Source organism: Rhopalosiphum maidis, chromosome 1, assembly GCF_003676215.2.
Source record: "Rhopalosiphum maidis isolate BTI-1 chromosome 1, ASM367621v3, whole genome shotgun sequence".
NCBI classification, from domain to species: domain Eukaryota; kingdom Metazoa; phylum Arthropoda; class Insecta; order Hemiptera; family Aphididae; genus Rhopalosiphum; species Rhopalosiphum maidis.
The window spans coordinates 16,581,641-16,605,727 of NC_040877.1; the positions used below are offsets into that span (position 1 = coordinate 16,581,641).

Sequence of the window (24,087 nt, forward strand, 5' to 3'; positions counted from 1 at the left end):
AATTTTTATTTTAACTAGTGTACGAGTAAAATATTTTATTCATTGATCATCGCACTATATAATATATAGAGCAATATGACATACATTTTCAATCGGAATTCGGCCGTATTTTAATTCAAAATAAAATAGTTGAAAAAAAAGTTAACAGTGAAAAAATTCGATAAATCAAAACAATAACAGACGAACTATGCAATAATAATTATATTTGGTAACTGGAAAAATAAAAAGCTAGTTATTATGATACAATAATTTCATAATAAAGTGTATATTGAATATATATATATATATATAGCAAAACACAAAGCCCAAATTCCGGATCGTGTATATATACATATATAGTGTTAGGTACATACAAATATACAATATGGTATTTTCTTCTTACTTAATTATGATAATAATAATAATGATAATAATAATAATAATATCTACACGCTGTATCTTAGTCTATATAAAATAAATAAGATGTCACTATTCTAGAAAAAACGTTATAATTTTATTTATGTACACGACGACGGCGATAACGTCCACACGGATAACTGCTGCGGGTTTTCCGTTCCGGATTTCGGCGGCTTTTACAAAAAAAAAAAAAATATTAGGTACATAAATTACTGATACAATACAATAATGACAAGATCGCAAACGGTAATAATAATTGTACACACCCGTTATTTACAATAGTTGAATTAGAGAAAAAAAAAATAATACTTTTTAAACAACTAAATACCGTGACGATAATAGTAATAATAATATACGATATAACGATTAACAATTTCGTCGCGACGAATCACATCATGAAATATCATATCGAGAGGCGGTCCTACGGCGAGTACAGTCGACTCCTTATTTATGCAGGTGTAGGTACAACACGATAATATTGCGAACGAAATGTACGCGAGAAGAGGTCGGAAACGAAGAATTACGATATTACTAAACAGACGCACACCGGCGATTTCCAAACTCTATTTTTTTTCAAAAACCATTTATTTCCTCCGTCTACAATGGCACGTCTCGCCCGGGCATACCGCGGCCGATTGGCGTTTCGCTCGGCCGTTTCGGACATGCGCGACATAGCGAGACGATTACAGGTGATGCGTGGAAAGCGGCGGCGAGTCGTAATGCATATGTCTACGGTCGTGTCATTAGACGAGTCCGGTGAGTGGCGCCCTGGACACAGCGTTGGGGCTGGTGGACATGGTGTGCGTGATGGTGGACGTGCTGACGGCGTGGTGGTGCTGCGGCGGCTGATGGTGATAGAACAGCGACGGCGGCGGGGGCGGCGGCTGCTGCGGCTGGTACGCGGACGCCTGCGTGGACGCGGACGAGTGCGGCGGCGTCGGGGCACCGCTGCCGCCGCCGCCGCCGCCGCCGCTACCGCTGCTCACTACGCCGCCGCCACCGCCGACCGCGGCCACCGAGGTGGCTATGCCGCCGTGATGGTGATGATGGTGATGGTGGCCGGCCGACTGCTGGCTGGACTCGTGGTACAGGATGGGCACGCGGACCAGGCGCTGAGCGGCGTGCGCCATGTTGGCCGCCTCGATCTCGGCCGCCACCTGACGCTTCCACTTGTTCCGCCTGTTCTGGAACCAGATCTTCACTTGGGTCTCGGTCAGGTGCAGGGACGCGGCCAGCCCGGCCCTCTCCGAGCTGGACAGGTACCGCTTGATGTCGAACGTGGACTCGAGCTGGAACACTTGGCTCCGCGAGAACACCGTCCGGGTCTTCTTCTTCCGCTTGCCGCCCGCACCGCCGCCTCCGCCACCACCGCCACCGCCGCAACCGCCGTGGTCCTTTTTACCGGCGTCCTCGTCGTCGGCACCGTCGTCCGCCATGTCGTCGTCGTCGTCCATGGAAACGGCCACGTTCACCGACTGGTCCATGTAACGGCCGCCGCCGGTTCCGCCGCAGTTGCCCGCGAACCGCCGCTGGTTGTTCGGCGACCCGGGGCCGCGGCCACCGCCGTCCTCGCCGGTCGACCATCCGTCCGGGCTGTGGCCAGCCAGCGACGACGTGCCGCCAGTGTTGACGCCCACGCTGTGCGGAGTGCTGGGACGGCTGTTTTCTTCGTTCGCCGAGCTCGAACCGCCTGAGGACATAAAAAAAAAAAAAAAAAATTATACGATGTGCTCTCAGGACCGTAGATGAGGAGAACCATAGAGGGTTAGGATGCTTGTGGGTGGCCGTTGTTGGGCGTAGAGAGAAAAATCTCATTGCGTTGTACATTACGGGAGCGTTTTATATGATTTTAGCGCCCCCTTACTAAATAGGTATTGGTGCGAACCCGACGGACATCTATGGTAATCTAGTTGTAAGGCGTATAATACTATAGATCACAGTACATTATTATATCTCTTTCTTTAGGCGTTTTTACGTTCGGGGATTTTGTTTTCGTTGTACTAAAATCAAAAAAAAATCCATGTCCGGCGCTCCAAATAAAAAACCCGGCAAGAGTTCACTGGCAGTACGTGAAAAAAAAATTCGCAATTGGTGATAAAATCGATATTAAATCGATTATATTAATATGTGGTATAATTGCCTATTAATTTATAAGCAAAGAAAATTTAATACGTTCGGGTCTTATATTATCTGTATGATTATCATGTTTTCACAATTATTATAAAGTATAAAATAATAAACGCATTCAACAATATTCTTAAAGGTTATATACGTGAATATTTTAAAATCCGTATGGCGGTCCTGTGACATAAAAAGACTATTAGCTAGTCTATAATACCACCTCAAAAGATCTATTTAAATATTATTGTATTTAATATTATCATATACTGTTATATGTATCTCGGGTCGTGGGTAAATCGTTTTATTTCTTATCTTTTTTGAGATCATTTGCACTTAAAACCAGCTTTCAGATCCCCCGCAGGCCACGCTAGGTTTTCACAGTAGGTGTACAGCAGTTTGTATGTCCGTATACTTTACGATATGTATATGTAAGCACGATCGGTGTTTACACAGTATAAAGAACTGATGCAGTGATACTTTGTCGGAATAATATATAATATAAGCTCTCCGAAAGCCAAGTCCTCGCCGGGGCTAAATGTGAGTAGGCAGAGAACCTAACCGATATTAGGGGAACTTAAATATTTGATAGCTACAGCCACACATAAAACAAATATATCGTGTATTATAATAGCCACGTGGACTCGCAGTCCTGTTATTAAAAATAAAATATTATTGCATTGTGTATGTCTTATACTTGAATGTTTGGCTACGTGTTTACATAGACTTATACAACCACGATTTCAAAATCACTTGGACGGTTTCTCCGTTTAATAGTTTACTAAGAAAGGTTTCGTAGACACATATATCATAAGTAGGTACATACAGCTGTTGTTATTGCGCGATTCAAGAACTTCGGGTTTAGGCAACTTAAAATGACTTAAGTACAATGTATATATATATATTGTACATACACATCGTATTATTACTAAGTATAAGCAGGTCGAATATCGCGTTTAAACTAAACTATGCTATGTGTAATCCTCAACGATAGTTGTATACGAACAACAGCAATTTAAAACAAATTTAAAAAATATAACGTTGACAAGTGGGATACCGCTCTGCTGTACAGTAGGTGTCGAGTAGAACTCGTTACTGAGTAAATCACTTTTAAGGATTTTGTTAAATTATTTGAATTCAAATAATATACGAAGAAAAATGATTCTGAGCTAAGTGCTGAAACACGATTGAGCATAAAAATCTCTGCAACGTTGCCATTTTAAATTTTGAACTGCAATAATAATACATGTATAAATATATAGTACAAAATATTTATTCAAATAATTAAAATAATCCAAAATATAACATGTCAAAAAAATAACATGATTTCATTCAATATGTAATATTGTTATAATAAATAAATAATAATAATAGATTAATAAAATAGTAATACTTAATAATAAAATATTTAGAAGTCAATAATCTCAATAGTCATCACATTATATAATAGATACATAGATTTGTTGGATAATAATAAAAAATTAATAATTTAAATAAACTCATAAACTACTCGCCCTAAATTCAATTTTTATGTATCAAAATACTCCGAAAATTATTCTGCTTTGGAATATGAAATTAAATCTCTATGTTGTCATTCAAAAAAGTAAAAAATTTACAATAATATAAGAATAAAAAATATTTAAAAATATAATTTTTTTAATAAAAACGTTGTTCTTCTTAAATTCCCCCCCCCCCCCCAATGCTTAATGTTTAAGACGCCGCAGAACTTTATTGCTCCAGATCTAATTTATTTATCGATAACATTGTCGATAAAGCTGGACTTAGTTCGATAGCTCATGGATCGCGTCTGATATCATAATAATTGAAGTAATAATACCTGAAAATGATAAATTACAAAATGTTGGCAACGTGAATGCAGCGACGTCGCATAAAATATTCTATGCTCAATCGTGTAGCTAAAAAGGTATATGCTCAATCGTGTTTTACCGGAGCTAAGACTGTCTAGATTTCAGTAACCATAATGGTTACAAAACAATTATTTTGATATATAACAACAAAATTATATACGCAACACAGTGTTTTAATTGTAACAAGCAAATAAAAAATCATAAGTTGTAACGAATAGTAAGCAACATTATATCATATATTATGATAAATAATTATCGTTTTTTAGAATATTAAGACAAACATATAGGAATCCAAACCATATAATATTATGATTGCATGTCACAACGATGGAGTGGTCTATTTCTAACATGGTTAGTGAAAACATTCAAGATATGGAAAGTAACTAAATACACTCGCTACATTAATATAATTGATTCCATTAAATAATTGGCAGTTATTATGTGTGTCTTCTAATTTGTAAAGAGTATGATAACAAATGACCTTTTTAAAATGGTGAGCAAAAAGTGCTGGAAAAAAGTAAAAATTCCAGATAGATAATACAATCGTGTAAATAGGTAAACCAATGACTAAGTACTCAACTATATCGAAGACAACTGAATTATAAAAGAAATTTGTTTTAAATTTTACAATCTTTAAAACATAATAATTTATAACATGTATCTATTTCATTTTTTTGTTTGTTTTCTAAAACAATCAAATGTATTTTGTGTTTTTTATACTTTAATAATAGGAATAATAGATTTTAAATATTTATGACTTTTATTAACTCATAATCTAAACAAACTTGTGATAAATGGACATTATTTATCTCCTTATAGCTATTGATAATGGTTATTTTTCTGCATATCATTCACGTACTTAATTAGGTAAATATATACATATACCCAGGAAGATGATTACCTCACTCGACCACGATAAATATTATTTGTAAATGTATTTCACGATAAGTGCAAAAATGACATATTATTAGCCATTGGGTATAAAAGATATGTCCGTCCTTATTCGCGAACTCATACCTATGTTTGATATAATCAGTGGCGTATCGATATGGTGTCATGACGGGCAATGAGACACGGATGCATGACTCTAGAAAGCCCATCAAGGAATGTATAGACATAGATAATTATTATTAAAAAATTTTAAAATACGATAATGTTTTGAAAACATTATATCCATGTAAAATGAAATTGCTTTAAAATAAATTGAATTCAATATTTAAAAAAAAATAGTGACACATGCTTATAAATTATTTTATGTGCAATGTTTGCTCGTTGACGTCTGTGATAATAATTTTAGAACTGATGAAAAGTATACACTATATTTAGAGCGATAAAACATGTTTTTAACTATCTATAATCTATTATAACCAAGGCGGATATAGAACTAAATTTTGTGGGCGGGTGCATGTCCCAAATGTCACCTTCTCTCAAATTTGTAAAACTAAGTGCTCGCTGGATTATTTTTCCACAGGCAATCGAAATTCTAGTTATGCCACTGGATATAATATTATTTACGAGTTTAATGTGTAAAACGATAACCATATCCGTTTTATATTATGTAAATTCTAGGACCGGATGCGCGTTTCCGCGTCAATAACGTTGCGCGATTATTATAATAATATATCAATATATATAATATTATTATAAATACATAATCGTGATTGAAAATGCGACATGTACATATTATTTCGTATGATATTGTAATAATAATACAGTGAGTATAATTGCGTAATGTGAACGGAACGCGCTCATACAACCGATTACGGACATTTAAATATCGAGTGTCACAGATACAGGTCGATTAGGCTAATGAAACGGTTATATTAATACTATACATGCGTGTGTCCGACGAGGGGGTAAAATACTACAGCCTAGTATTGTGTCATGTCATGTCGAAACAATAGAATATAATACGCACAACAATATACGATACGTGTACTATTATATAGTATTATAAATAATATACAGGATGTGCTCGATAATAATAATTTAATTGGATTATTCGCGGTGTCACGAAAATGAAGGTCCTTCTGCCGCGGTTTTAAATCCAAAATATACTATCATATTTACTATACACACACCACACAGTGGAGGATTTTCGATAATTTTTTATTTTTTTGGGAGGGGGATACTTTTTGTATTATTATATAATGATTATCATGTCCCATAGTTTTGCAAGCACAATAACGTATAATAGTCCTACAGACGATAATATAATATTATTATATAGTGCGACGTTTCTTAACTTTTTCTCATATAGCGACCTGCTTCACCGTCAGATTCGATTTTTTCGCTATACGCCTGAAATTTCTAGCGCGTACTCGCACAGGGCACGTGATGGTGACACTAAAAATGTTATCATACATGGAGACCTCCGGGCGAGGTGGTCCCGACCGCCAGTTTAAAATCCTCTGCGCCGAGCACTGTATAGCTGCACATCTGCTCGTATGTAGTCATACATGCTGCGGACGGTTCGTCACGTCACTGCACTCGCGGAACACCCTGTAGTGTGATGATATTATAATGTCAATAATACGTCGACGAGCGCATTTTATATAGCTTTGTCACTTGCGTGTGTTCCTGTGTGCGTTATTGCCGTCACCGCGCCGGGACGATCTAAAACGTGCAGAAGCCGTATAGCCGTTGAGGCGGCGGTGGCAGTTTAAAACGAAGCCTTTGAAGGTATTCACGAAGCCTTTCGCCACTGTGCGATTTATGCCGTCATATATTATAATTTACATACTATATGTGTGTGTATATCACGGCGGGGCGGACGGCAAGTATGATTGCATGCGGCGGCTGTGCGTGCCGATTAAACCATGGTCATTCGGATAGTGGAATATGTGTGTGTATGTGTACGAACACGGAATTAACCAGGTAATCGGTATGGAAAAAAAAGCTATTCCGTCGGATAGACGAATATATAATAACTGTCACTGCGCAATATATTTTCTATACTAAAGATATACCCCTCGGAATATGATCGAAAACAAATAATTTATCCATCGGCCCGCGCGCCGTGCGTGTACAATAATGCCTACTCCGGACGGAACTCACAGGTTAGGTTATGTATATCATTATATAATAATATGTATCACGTGCATCGCGTATGTGTGTGTTTGTGTGTGAGTGTTCGTGTACAGTTATTAGTACGAGTGTGCACTTAAATGTGTCGCCGCCGCCACCGCGTTCGCGCGATGTGCGTTCGACTAGGTCGCGTGTCCGAATCGACCCAAATTGCGTCCTATTACTCCGAACGCGCTCGTAGATCGCGTATCCGTACAAATGACGACGGTATTATAGGTACGACAAAAATTATACGTCGCCAGCAATATCGTTGCATTTAACGCGGGTGCCACGAGTGGTGGAAGTACGGTATCGCCGATATAGGTAATACCTTTGTATATACCACGTTTACCTATCGGATTTCAACCACACGTGTTTATGATGCCATGCGTATACGCAAGTACAACATAACATAATAGGTATTAATTAATAATAACATAATACTATCATCGTTATAGACGATAGATTCTATATGATTTGAAAATGATAAATTTCAATATTTATACATTCACTGTGCCTGTCAATACAATATTAATTTGACAACGAAAAAAAAAAATGTTGGAACAATCTTCTATTCTTTACTATAAAATATTCAATCCTTAATCGATCATTAATATATTTTGTTAATCTTTGTTTTTATCAACAATAAACCATATAAACACGTATTCGCTTAGCGAGTTTTATTTTTTTATCAGAAACTTTTTCTCTCCACAAAATTATATTTATATTATAACCTTATTGTTTCTCTAATAAAATATGCGGTAATCAGTTTTACGAAAAACGTTTAATTTAATGGAATAAAGTTATTCGTTTATTTTATAAAAATATAAAACATAATATATAAATTAAATTTTATAACGGAGCTCTTAAAACGCGTAAGTTTGGGCTAAGTGATCATTACTGTGAGTAAATATGTAAAATTGATTGTAAACTAAAAAATGTAAATAAACTTTTTACCAAATACCTACAAAAACGATCTGTATCGAATCCTTTATCAAATTGAAAGTTTGAAAATGACAATATGAATTATGTGACTTACCGGTAGGACTGATGGCGGCCGACAAAGGCTGCGACCACGCGGAGTACCAGTGCTTGTCCAGTGCGCTGGCCGTAGTGCCCGCGATGCCTACGCCCGGATACAGCATGAACGGACTCCGGCCCGAAGCTGCTGCAGCCAGTGCTCCAAAGTGGCTCATCAAGCCCAGCCTGTAATAGAAAAACAAACGAATATTATGTATGTGAGTGCAACAACATCGAAGGAAACGATTTAATATAATTTACAATATATTTTCTGATAGTTTTCGATCAAGTGATACTATATATAATTATCAGCTGCAATAACTTGTTTCATCGTATAAATAAAAAAGTCAGTTAGTTAGGATTCTAGTTTAATTAATAGTAGCAAAAACACTAATAATAGAAAAAAACCGATGATACATAGTTTTTTATTTAAACTTAAACTTTAAACGTATATTTATTGTTTTACTAAGTACCTAAGATATTGTATATAATTGTTTAAATAATTATTTTTTTCAAACATTTTAATTTTTCCTTTTAAAGTTATTTAAAATATTAAAAAATGTATAAATGTAATAAAACCTAAAATTAACAAAATTATACATGGTAAGTAAATATTTTAAATTTTAAATCATATATGGTAAAATAATAAAAACCTAAACATATTTTATTATTGGTTTTTTCACAAATATATTAATATATTTTGTTTATTGGTAATGTGGTATAATAGTTCTTTCAAGTGAATGGTATTAATAATGACCATCTTTGGCATTTCATTTATAAAAAAAAAACAATGGTAAGGCATTGGCTTAATAACCTATACCTACAAATTTACGCAACACTGCAGATATGTAATTTAATAATTATTATTTCCCCTAAAAAAATACGTAACTCTAGAAAGTACTTATAAGCATGTTTAAAAATATATGTGGTTTGTTTTTAAAGCTTTTTACTGTGCTTCCATTTTAAGCTGCTATTCTTGGTAAAAATACAACGAGATTCGAATGGTTCTTCGCTTTTAGGCTTTGAGGCGCATTTAATATTTATATTAAACACTTAACTCGTCGTTACACTTGTTAAATACTAATACGGCTTTCGACGAGCAGACATCCATATTCCTCGTCAGGCGTTTTTCAGTCAATAATAATAGAATGTGAGAGAGGTTCATCTTGTTATTCAGACCGTGCGTGTATGGATTAACTATTTATGCGATTTTAACAAAATGTGTACAGCCAATAGTGCATTTAACGTAGGTACTTACACATACATATTTAAGTTGCGATGAGACGCATACAATATGTATATTATAGAAAGTATTACTATTACTGTACAGTAAACAAAGAGAGAGACGTGCATGCGAGATATTATTTTATAAACGACTATTTATTATTGTAGGCACGCGTTTCGACGTAGGTATATCATGTATTTATATTATACGTTCCGATGCCACTATAATAATTGAAAAAAGTAAATTGACATGAAAGTTGTATTCTCCTAAGAGAAGATTATTTTATAAACCACATGAGTTAAAATAGAGCAATCAATATACGTTTGGCTATTAAGAAAAAAATATATTTTAATAGTCACATTAAGAAAGTACATAATGAAAACTGATCTGTTATTTAAAAATAAGAATAACAGTTGTCCGATTATCAGTAGTGGAGGAATATTAATATTGTTATTTCATAAAACATATTATTTTTCGTAATAGTTTGTATATAATATAACCTTAACTACATTATATTATTCAATAATTGGCATACCTATTACATATAATATACATAGTATAAATATCGTTGTGTATACACATCATCATAGTATACGTCCTACAAAATACATATACAGCACAAATAATAATAGTATGTTATTATATGCGACTGTAGTCATGTATGTGTATATATTAATATGATAGATAAGTATACAAACGACGTCCTCTCCTGTTCGGTGTCCTAATTCCTGCAGGATCCACTCTACAACGCTACAACTCATCATCCACGCCGTTTATATACAGGAATAATAATGTTATTATTATTATCATCATACCCGGAAGAACATTATACGAACCACCACTGCCATAATATTATATAGCAACGTGTGTGCGCGTGTTTGTTGAAACTTTAAGCTAAACAGTTTTGACTTGGGTAAAGTTTAGTTTAAAATTAATATTTAATCGTCCGATAATGGCGCTGGCGCGGGCGTAACAAACTTTCCTCGTCACGACCGTAGGGGCGGCGGCGGTGTGTGCCGTAAACAGTGCGCCGTTAAAAGCATTTAAACCGTCTTCGCTCTTGTAAATATATATATATATATACGAGTATAATCATTTTATGTTGTGTGCGTGTGTGAGTTTGTGCGAACGCGTATAACGCGCTTTGGCCCCGCCAAGCCCTTCTCCGGGACACACCCTCCTCCGACCGTTTTCGCCTCGCCATTTTCACCGCCGGAGATGACGACGATATCCCAACGGTGGCGCGGTGGTGGCATTGCTCGTTATATTTTTATTACCCGCTATTTTATTACGACTCTATGTGGATTCGTCGAGGGGAAATCGAAATGCCGGGAAATTCGCTAGGTGTACGGAAACGGAAATAAAAAAAATAGACATTTATATGTGGTCGCCGCGACTGCTGCACCGCGTTCGACGTTCGTTTTATTTTTCCCGAGAAAATCGTTGAGCTGTCTTCGAGATTTCCCGACTCATAACGATTATTTTTGCTATGCAGTCACCGACTCGGAAAAAAAACGCTATGTACCTACTACCGAACTTTTCAAAATCAAGACACCTGCAGATTTTATGGAATAATAAGTGTTATAAGACGATTTTCCTTGTTCTGCGTGGGTTTTTCGAATGAAAAACAAAGTTGATTTTAACGGCGGCCGAAGAACACACGACATCAGATAAATAAAGTAAATTATCATATACAAGAGGTTTAAATAGTTTATAACTATTGGACCATACACCTATATTGGTATATATGAATATATAATCCCGAACAGGGTTATGTTTATTGATCAGTCGTATTAAACATGTACGTTTCACTTGATTAAATTAATAACGATCGTAATGTTATTTGTGCACATTATATAATGGCTCTATAGGTACCAAACCCATATGCAATTAATTCGTTCCACTGCGCGTTTTATTTTTCATTTTAAATCTATTGGACGAAATAATATTACACACAAAAACCATTAATTGTAACTATTTGTAAGTTGTAACAATAGCTGAAGCTCAATATTATTCAAACGTTGGGTAAATCGGGATTACTTATGCAGCATTTTAAGCGATTATGATTATTATTAAGACTATTATTTGTATATATTTTATATATTAAATAAAATTAAAATTTTCATTAAATTATAATATTATTGTTTTTAACTCATTTATATTATATGATATGATTTGTAGGAGTTCAAAAAATATATTATATAAAAAAATTAATATTTGAAACATTTTTAAAACAGTAATAAAAATTGTATTTATACTTTTGAATTATAAAACGCGTAATCATTCAGGTTGAATTACCATCGTATACGACGGTTCTTATTATTAATGGATGAGTATCTATACCGGCCGGGATATATAATGTATTTATAACCACTAATATATATATATATAATGTTACGTACTTGCGTGCGTGTAATATATTGTATAGGTACATTTAAACGTTAAAGTACGTATTTACGTGTGTGCTTTAAAATTTAAAGTTATATTACGGTTATACGCGTTTTAATATAATACAGTAGATAAATACATTTTTTTCCAAGCATACTCATAAATGTATTTTAATCCATTTTACTGCTGTTTTAGTCTGTGTTCTGGGTGTATCGATTTGTTAAAAATAAATTCGCTGGAATCTAAAGTTAAAAAAAAAGTATGATAAAACAATAACACACACACAAATTCTTCAGTCCATCGTATATAAAATATAATATGAGCTCTATATTTACGTAAAATATGATACAATAATAATATGCAAGTACAATTAACAAGCACTTAATAATTTACATATTAATATAATGTGCATTATTGTATATGGCCACATTTTTTTTGACTACCTAACCTATACTTAGTAGCTTCTTGTTGTCGACGAGTCGTATAATTATTGTATTGTAAGCGATAATAATATTTTCGACGATAACATATGCACAGAATTTATGTTATGATATGCTTATTTTTCTTTACTCTTATTAGTTGATCACCAAAATACACAATTTATGATTTGTCTATTATCGAATATCTAACAATGTCATCTGGTCATCTTTTCTTAGATATTGGCGTGTGTTTTAAAATATTCACCGAATTTCAACCCACGTTCGCACCGTTTATATTTACAAACCCGTACCAAAAACAATATATACCGTACACATCGCAGTCGTTGGCTGAAGCCGGCATTCTATCATTTGCGATCAGGAAAACGCGCGATTCGATCGCTGTGTATCAAAGTCATAATATTATTGTCCAGAGGAACGAAAATGATGTGTACGAGGAATCGGTCCAAATAGTCATATACAGTAGCCATAACGCAGAGCAATAATCGATGTATGATAATTAATAATGCATATTAGGAGGACGCAATAGCTATAGGTATATTCACTTTTTGTGATTGGATTATGACAACGTCTAGGTGCGAGCCGTCACGTCGTGGCGGTATAATAACCACCATCACGGTCGTGTCACTATTATACAGTGACGGTCGTATATAATATTAGATTGATATAATCTTCGCGTCAGTCGGCCGCCGAAATTTCCGCCATTAAATAGAAGGTAGAGCTTTATCGTATTATACTTTTGTGTACACTCAATCGATATTTTCCCGCAAGACGGACGACGGACGCGGAAAACGTGACACGACGTCGTCGCGGTCATCGAAGCGGTCATAAATGACACGAATAATAACATGATAATGTTATAATATAATAATACGTACCAAAGGTGGCAAACCTACGTTGATCAGATTTCAATGGCACGTGATGGAAATTGAAATAATTAAAAACTATGCTATTTATAAAGTTGTTGTTATAACTGTTATGAGAAATTCAAAGAAACAAATTATGAACATTTTAAAAACTATAATTATAGAAAAAGGCGTGCTTGATAAGATAATATATAACAGATCAGTCACTTTATTTTTATCCTCAGGAAATTAAATTTCCTCTGGGCGCGTGAACGATTTTCAAAACCTTGATCGGGAAAATTTGGCACTTGGCCCAAAAAATGTTCGCCGCCCCTGATGCATACTATCGGAGCGCGATGCACTGCTACTAATTGCGATGTACCCCGACCGTACACTATACACTATTACATTATCATTATAACCTATACAATATTATATACACGCACTAGTCGATCGCCGTAATACGATTAGCCGTCAAAGGTGTATAATATACAATGATATAATCGTGATACCTAACCGCGCGGTATACATCATACATGTATTATAATATATATAGATAATACCTATTGTATAGGCGATACATTATACAATGTATAAGATAATAATATATCGCCACATATAGAGCAGCGCAATATGTGTGTGTGTGTGTGTGTTATTTGTTCGTATATATATATATATATATGAATATAACACTGGAAAGACATGCGTCCAAGGGGAGGTTGAAGGATGTGGGCATGTGGGTGGAACGGGAACGAATCGAATGGGTTTGTCCGTCGGTCGGAATAATACATCTATATATATATATATATATTTACGGTGCTACTGCAGGGGTGTCCCGGAGGGTTATCGACGAATTCCTGGCGAACACGCCTGCGGCACGCACCCCCCGTTCGCGCTGTTTACCACCTCCCTACCGCAACCCGACTCGTTATGCCCGCTATTCCCGTGCCGCCGCCGCCCAAAGCACGGTGGAATTTATCGCCGTCACAAATGGCTGCCGCCGCCGCCACCGCTGCCGTTTGCCAATTATATCGGGCGCGTCCGGCTTTACTGACAAATGCATTAGCGGTAATTGATAGTTATGATTGCGCGCCGCACCTCGCCCGTTGCCGTACCGCGCGCGTATCGCCCATCATAATATATAGTGTTTTATATAATATTATTATTATTATTATATTATCGTATTCGTTCTCTGCAGTTCGCTGCACTCTCTCTCACTCACACACTCGTTCCCGCCTTCTACCACCCTCTCATTCGTCTCCGGAAAATTTTCACGCCGGAAATATGATAAAATAAAATATTAGCAGTTCGCAAACCGCGGACGGTATTACGGGGCGTAATCTTTCATTCCCTACTGTGGTTATTATAATATATAGCTCAAATTTTAACACCCCATACAGCAATAGAAGTCATCATGCTCTCGACGCTTTCGTTTCTCCGAAAACTCATCTCTGTTGTAAGTTACATTGATCACCCTCATCCCTTATTTCATTTATCTCGTCAATTTTAGAGAACCAATCAGAAACACCATATCCAAACTAACCCGTCTCTTATAATATATATAATATACCTCTGTATTACGCTAATTATTTAGTAAACGAGCCATTTAGCCGTATCGTACGAAACTTGACGATAAGAAACCCTAATTTAATTTCGTTTTAATCCTTATTTAATATTTTATATGATTTATTAATATTTGTGTATGATTACTTCAAGACAGACCACGACTGTACTTTATTTAACTATTGGGCGCGTGCTCGTATCTCATAAATAAATAAATATGAAGGTATAATGATTAATAATGTTATTCCTCGCCCCATTTCTCCCGTAAATAATCTATACGCCGACACAAAAATTACGTGTTTATTAAACTGATTTTGAATAGCAATCCGAATTAATTCTCAGTGTATTTATAACACTATTATGTCGTAGTTATATTATAGTAATGATAAAAAAAATTAGTATGCTCAGCCTCGTTATAACGTATTATAACCTTATAACGATTATTATATAATATAATCATTATTACCGTTATTGTGTTTTCCGGGTACAAGGCGCCTGCAGCGTTTTAGGAAAAAAAATCTTGCACATTATCGCGTGTGGTATTTAATTGAATATCAAAATAGTGTTATTATATATACCTACGTGAAGGCTTTTTTACGTCTAATTAATTATAAAAAATGTTTTATAACATAGGACTAATGAATTTATATATTTTCCTAGTATTTCGAATGATAAGATATAAACTTACCGCAATCACAATATAATGTTTCCAAAGTTGTTTTTTTTTTTTACGAAGAATATAAATAGTAAAGACACATTTAACGATATTGTTTTATACATTTTTCATTTCCAAACAGCAAAAGAAAAATTAAATAAATTATATCAAGTTCATATACGTCATAATATTTTTTTTTCGTTAATATTAATTATGGCACAATAATAATGGTAGTATGTATTATACTTTTTATTTTCTCTTAGTACACTTTATAAATTACATTATCCATTAGATAATTTTGTAGGTAGTTATTATATATAGGTGTTTATATTATATTAACGGTTTAAATTTTTATTATCACTTTCAGCTTTAGAAATTATAATTGAAATGACAAAATGCTTTCATTAATTCATTATATTATGAATCAAAATATTTACATATTATTTTGAATTGGCTAATAATTCATAAAACTTGTGTAAAATAAAAATATTTTATTACTATAAGTAATACTACGTTTTATTTATAGATTATAATCATTACTTCTTTTGTAACCTATAAAGCAAACTAATATTATTTTATGAGTAAAACACAAATACAATATGTAAATGAATAATAATAATACATTGTTTTAAGAATAATCGTTTCCAGATTACAATTTTTAATTTTAATTAATTTTATTTAAATAAATAAAAGTTTTTTAGAATCACTCTTTAATTGTTGAATTCTAACTTTTATTTAATGACAGAATTTTAATTTTGGATATATATAATTCATAATATTGATTTTTTAGGTATTAATATTTGTAAGCACTATAGTTACACCAAAGTACTCAACCCAATTTTAGTTGATAAAACAAATAATACAAATATATAATTTTGAGAATTATGATAATTTATAATATAGATAAGTGAATTAGTTTAATTTACGTATTTATCTAAAATAACACTGATCTCAGTTTATATTTTATTAATATTCATATAATATGAATGGGTAAGTACCAATAAGTGAACAACTACCGTTAAATTTAATAATAATTAAATTAAATATAATCTTATAATTTATCGTACAACAATTGACGATACGTTTTGAACAATCGGGAAAATAATTAGTTATAAATTAATGAAACATAATACTTAAGCATAAATGCATAATATGAATATGACACATTAGCACAATGAATGATACGACGAATTTAATAATCAAATTTTCACAATTTAAATTATTAAACGTGCCGTTTTATTTTTTATTTATAATTATCAGTATTTCTGAAAGATCTTTTCATCGCCCACCACCGTATATTTTCCAATGCCCTGAAAAACGGCTTGTTGGGTGTTCCACAATCATTATAATGCGATAATGTAAAATACGGTCCCGTGCTGTATATCCCGTTTTAAACAAACAAAAACATCTAAATCGGTGGCCGGTGCATTGCCGGTCGATTGTAATTAACAAAATCGGCGTGACGGGGCAATGTTTTAAATAAGTATAATATAATATGATTTGATGTGTGTGTGTGTATGTGTATGTTTGTTTGTATACAGTAGGAAACTGGATATCAATCGAGCAGACAGGCAGCGGAATAGCTCGTTCGTATTATTATTATATTTTTTTTTTGTGCAGAAAAGAGAAAAGGGGTCCGTTTTCAATCGTCTTTTGTGATGGACCGGGCGTTCTATTGAGTGCTCAAGCAGCGTTTTTCGTGTAATTAAGAGGGTCGTTTTAAAATAATAATAATAATAATAATAAAAAGTGAATAATAAAAAAGAGTTAAGAGAGCAATTTATATACCAGTACGGATTTATATATATATATAGGTACCAATCTATAAATATATATGTATATATTATAAATGTTAAAAAAAACACAACAACAATTCTTGACTAAAACAATTGGGACGTTTGACACAAAAGAAATAGGAAAACGTTTTAGTAGATTTTTAATCTTTTTGTTGTGCCAGTACAATTATTTATTATTATTCGCGTATATACATGTGGGGTGGCGTGTCGCCGCAATGTGTGTGGCGAGGAGAATCCACCGACTCACGCCGCTTATTTTACAAAAATATACACACATATTATACCGAACAACATCTTAATATAATATATACCCATACGTTTATTATAATGGATCTTAAACGGGACATTACGACATAATAGACTATTTATTTGTTTATTAATTATTATTATTTTTTATTTTTACTAAACTCAATTGAACATTTTCATTTTAGATTGTAAGGAGATTGTATCGTGATTATGAGTAGGTATAATATTACGGTGCCCATCTATATAATGTATTATACCTACTCGGTGGAATGAACTTCCAGCATAACAATATTAGTTTGTTTTTCACATAAAAAATGTAATTGTCCAAATGTCCTTTAATGTTATTAATATTTATTCTCGTTTGTATGTAATCCGAAGTTGTACAAATTGTTGTAGGTACCTCACCTAACTAAAAAATAAAACGTAACAGCAATATTATCAATGGTAATTATAAGCTCTATAGTCTATAGTAATAGAAATATATATTTATTGACGATAATAAGACATACCTATTGGCTATTACCTATACATACGAAAACACATTTGCAGCATAAGTAGCTTATAGTCATTATGATTTACGCATATTATATACCTAATGACTGAGTAGGCTGTAAGGTAAGGTTTTTTTGTTAATCAAATATATTTAAGATTATTTAAAATTTGAATTTGAAATACTGTAATATATTTTAAAATTTACTATAGGAATAAATATTATGCTTAGAAAAATTAAGAGCTAAAATGTAAGTATAACTACTCATCAATACGATATTCTTAAATTTACAGTGTATACAATTTTAAAGATTAATTAGAAATAGTTGTACAAATTTCTAATTAGTAAAAAACAAATTTTGAAAAATGGTAATGACAGTAAATATTCCATACAACGTAATTTATTATCATAATAATTAATTTACTATATTAATACTAAACAGGTAATAAGTATATTAACATTTCATACCTACGTGGTATAAACAATAACTCATATTACTGCGGAAAATATATATTATGAATTCTGGTTATACAGTTGGTTTATTGTTAGAGTAAAAATAAAAATTCTTATACATAGGGACTATATAATATATGGCTATATAATGTGCTATGACTATTATATATTACTCACAAAAATGAATTTAAAACATTTCTCATACAGTCATACGATAACGACAAAAATACCATTAATATAAACATTATTATAAAATAGTTTTTTGAGTAAAAAAAATACGGAAACTAACTTAGAGAAAATTTAATTTTAAAAGTGTATATAAAGACCAATTTTCTATTTTGAGGATCACTTTTATAAACGTTTTGTGGTAAAAGTCATATACAAATCAACGCTTCACAGTTGACTTGATATTATTTCCTACAATATTATAGAATGTTAGAAAATCAAAAGTGTCAAAAAATTATTAGAATATTGTTAAGAATGATAAATTAATATAATAACTATTTAATAATTAAACATCAACTGCATACAAAAAAAAAAGTAACCAGCAATTAACATATCTGGTTTTAAGTTTTGACACACAAATTAAATTTTGTTTCGAGCAAATATTATACCTTAAGGTGAGAAATAAAAAAATTAAGAATTATAAACGAATATTCTCCTTTCCTCTTTCTATCTCTATGGTACAATTGTAGAGCATAATATGTTTTCAAGTTTTAACTAAGGGCACCTTGTGAGGCACGTCCCAGAGTAAGTCATAAGTGCAACTAGACCTCTAAAACGGGGGGTGCTAAAACTGTTGGCCGTTCACCGATTGATGGTATTTCTTTAAAATAACAATAGTTAGGTTTAAAAAACAAGGGGTGCTAAATTTCAACTTGGGTGTGCTAAAGACCTTTTTGCGCCCCTCTGGTTGCACCACAGGAATAAGTATATGCATTTAAAAGTCTAGTAATTCTATATGTCAACTTAACATTTTATTTAGTCATATCATTTTGACTTTGTGTAGTGAATAATATTACATTTAAAGATAAATTATAAAAAAAAAAATTAGGTATGTAATACTTTATAATACCTATTCGTACGAAAATAGTATAATGTATCATGTTGTTACCAGACACGCGTGTTCTCAGGAACATTTTCCTATTTTTCACATTTTATCATCCTGATGTCGACGATAATATCAATTAAGTTTGCTATTGCTATATTAAATATTTTTATCATTGATATAATCTTGGCCATTTAGTTAAAATTGATAATTATCCCCGATTCAAATAAATCCACATATGTATATTTAAAATTATAAAAAAGTGACGGCATACCAAAAGTTATGTCTGAAACAAAACACCACTTCAGTAGAGCAAAAAGAAAAATTTAGAGAATCATGAACAATTTTGTTTTAAATACTTCAAATATTACGGGACTTCCTGACTTTTTTCTGTATATATTATTTATCAAATGCCTACTAAATTTGGAAAAATATAACGTTTAATAGAATAGTATCTCTGAAGATATTCAATATTATAATTTAACAATATATTTTTTCAATAGACAATTTATGAGTTGTTTAATTAATAAAAATAAGTATACCTATTTAATGGCGGATGGGTATATAACCGATAAGTATAAAAACCCAGGCCCCTATACATTGGAAAATCGATTGTAGTATAACATAATAAACGATAATTTGATCACACCACATCACTATATTTTATAAATATATAGGTACTACAATAATTCAAGAGGTCAGTGAATAAATAAGTGTTAACTTACTTACATTTTTTCGAGAATGCATTTTATTGTTACAGTAATTTGAGTGTTATGAACAATGTTATAATATTTAGTTACAAAAAAAAAAAAAAACACTTGTGAACAAAATAATGTCAAAAATTTCAATATTAACACTATCTTCACTGTCCACTGACTCCTTCAATAGTTATTGCGCATAAGCACTAGCAGTACCGAAAACAATGCATTGGACTCACCTGGATAACATCGCGTGGTCGGCTGCGGCCGCCAGATGCGCGGTGACGTCAAACGTGGCCGCTGCAGCCGCCGCGGCCGCCGCAGTGGCCGGTGACACGGCGGCGCCCGCGGATCTGCAGTGTTGTTTTCCGGTGCCGCCGGGCTTGTCCTTGCTGAGTATGCTCGAAATGGAGAACGACGTGTACGGCGGTGCGGCTGACTTGACGGCCGGCGATTCGCGACCACCGCCGCCGCCACCGCCGCCGCCGCCGCCACCACCTCCGCTGCCAGCCGTCATGGCAGCTGCAGCCGCAGCAGTGGCCATCATCATCGTCTTGCAGGCTGCCGTTATCGGGCCGTTACTGACGGCGCCGGTGGCCGATCCCCGGTCGTTGTTGCAGCACAGCTCGTCGTCGTCGTCGTTGCCGATCACGTCGATGCGCGGGGACTCGGACATGCCGCGGTCGGTGCAACAGTCGCGGATATCCGCGCCGAAACCGACGGAAGTGTGTGACGGAAACCGAAACGTTTCGCGGTGCCGTGTGTGTGTGTGTGATCGGAAACGAACGAAAAATCCGTTACTCCGACACCCGAAGTCGTGCGTCGTGTGTTTTATTGCAGTCGTAGAGGCGCCTACCTATACACTCGCTGCACGTGTTGCCGGCACGATGTTTATTAATTTTTAATATATTATTAATAGTACGCACTACTCCGCGTCAACGTTGATTTTTTTTTTTTTATAGTATTATTATCCGCCAGCTGTTATTATTTATTATTATTTTAGTCGCGTATATCGTCGTCACAGGCCGACAACGGATATCGGATACGGCGATCGGTGCGTAAATCGACCGAGCGATTGAATGCGTGCGTGTGTGTACGACGACGGTACGCGCGCGATTGTCGTCGCTGAGCGGTCGGGTGGTTGTACTAACTGACGAGACGACTACGGTTTGCGGTGTCGGAGCACTTAAGCGGGCCGTCGTATTATTATTATTATTATTACTATTACTATTATTATCGTTATTATTATTCCTTCCCTTTTCGGGTTTTTTCCCCACTTCTCCGACCCCGCCGATCGACGGCAGTCACGGTTTTTACGCCGCGCGCGCGGACATTTTAACCCCGCGGCCACCGCCCTAGTACCGACGACGCTCCGCCCATCCCCGGCGCAACAGACACACCCACTCCATTGGTCCAAAAACGGATTTCATCCCCCACCGCGTACGCGCAAACTGCCCAACCCATCATGCGCGTTTATATAGATATGCGCGCGGGACGTTGGTGTGTATGTATATATATATATATATATAGAGAACTGTCGCCCCTTCCACCACGGCCGCCGCTACCACCGCCACCGTAGTAGTCGTCGTTCACCCTCGTCTGCTGTCGTCGTTTACCCTCGTTTTTGGCGTCGAATGCTACTATACATAGGTATAGATAAATGTACTTACCTACTGCTACTTCGTATAGGTACACCGACGACGATCATCGGATTCCACTTGAACGTCAATGCCACCGCCTACTTCTAATAAGTTAATCTATACAGTGCTTATATATATATACGTTATACCTGAACATTTGTAGTAAATGCCTGTACCTATATGTAATCAGTGATTACTAATCGCACTATGCGTAGGTGTACATTTTTGTTTACCTTCTCATCCGCCCAAGTATGGCTTAAGAATAATACCTACAGACTACAGTATAATATATATATAACTGCATCAATTTAATAGATTAAATATATTTGTATAAGATTAAAAATTCACGTTATTACAATATGCGTAGAAGTATAATATAATAAATAGTATATATGTATATAGTTTTTTAATATACTACCTATGTTGTTATTATTTTTCTTTTACAATAAAAAATATTGTTTTCAACAATTTATCATTTTAAGCGTGAAAAATACCCCAATAATGTAATATATTATGGTGGTATGTATATATATATACCTATATATATTTATATATATAATGTGCGTTTCTTTGAGGGGAAAATATTATAATTAATTAATTTACAGATTTGTTTAACTGATAATTATTGTGTAATGGAGTGTAAAAAACAGGGAAACATTTTCATAGAGTTAATTAAAAAAATTATAATATTCATGTTTATCAATTTCAAAGTATATAATATGCATTATAAATTAATATGAACATTTTTATAAATAGTAGGTACTAATTTATTATGTACCTACAGTTTGTCCATATGCTTTTAAACGAATCGTTTATATAATTTATGTATAACATGACTGTATATAATACCTATAATATTACTTATTTTTATTATTATAATCTAAGTTTTCAGCTTATATTTTATAAATAATACGTGTGATTTTAAAAATTTTACTGGTAATTATTACTATATAAAATAAAATTTAATAAATATGGTAATTGGTCTTTGGATTACGTTTAATTTAAACCTTATAATTTTTGATTCGATGGTTGATTTTAAGTAAATATTCTCATTTTACTGAATAATTAAGAAGAGTACGAAGAATTTTTACTTTTGATCTAATTTGCTACCAGAAACCAGAATAAAAGTTATAAAAAATCCACTTCACCTTAAGTCAATAAATTCATTTCTCCTCTCGGTTTTAAGAATTTAAAGTTTCCCATTTAAAACTTAAAATGTTTATTATAACACCATAATATTGTGTTATTTTATTTGCCGATAATCTTTGTGATATTCATAATATATAGTAACTATTCTTACCATATACTATGGATATAGCGGCGCTATTATATAAAAATAAAAACAGATTATTGTAAATAAATAAATATAAAATACAAATTGCGACCATATAATCAATGAATCAATTATTGTGTTAGTGTGTATAAATGCTATTTTTTGATAGGCCCCTACATAATATCTGTATGCATATTTGAATATTTTCAAGAGTTTTTATAAAAGTTGGTTATTTGTCTAGGCTCTAATAATGATAACATTTCTATCTATTGTACTAGCTATACATATTTCTAGTATATTAATTAAAATGAGAAAAAATAACGTTTACTGACTTTATTACAGTGATCTGAAGAATATATAATAAGCAAACTGCCATAATATATATATATAGCCATATAGGTAATAGCTAATAACCATAACGTCCATAACATAATTAGTTTTCCTAGGTCAGAAATATTAAAAAAAAAATTCCAACCATTTCCAATTGAGTGGATATAATAACCCTCATTGGAAAGATTTAAAAAAAGAAGAGAGAATAACAATACCAAAACAAAAACAGCAGCCCTCGTAAAAGCGCGATTATGATGTTACCGGCTTAATGTTAGGCGGCGGTTATCCCCGACGGAATTCGTGCATCAGAATTAATATTAGCCGATGGGGCGGAACAAATGTCGCGTGGGCGAAAGCATCGGACGGGAGTGAAGGGTGGTCGTGCAAAACATCCCCTGCAGGAAATTCGAACAGCTTGTGTACAGTATTAATAAACCAATCTCGGGGTGGCGAGCAGAAACGAGAAAGGCATTCAGGGTGGCACTCAATCAAAGCTATTAAAAGCTTTTTCTCGTCGACTACGCACAGCGAT

General features: G+C 33.9%; 1 protein-coding gene across 1 annotated transcript; it reads right to left on the reverse strand.

The window, feature by feature from the left end:
* Window positions 1-387: 387 nt before the first annotated feature.
* On the reverse strand, window positions 388-21,438 carry LOC113561272 (homeobox protein HMX3-like). The gene is made up of 3 exons (XM_026967594.1): window positions 20,552-21,438; window positions 8,488-8,654; window positions 388-2,086 (listed from the first exon to the last, which is right to left on the reverse strand). The coding sequence occupies exons 1-3, from the start codon at window positions 20,986-20,988 to the stop codon at window positions 1,140-1,142; spliced, it is 1,551 nt and encodes a 516-aa protein (XP_026823395.1). The 5' UTR covers window positions 20,989-21,438; the 3' UTR covers window positions 388-1,139.
* Between the last annotated feature and the right edge of the window lie 2,649 nt (window positions 21,439-24,087).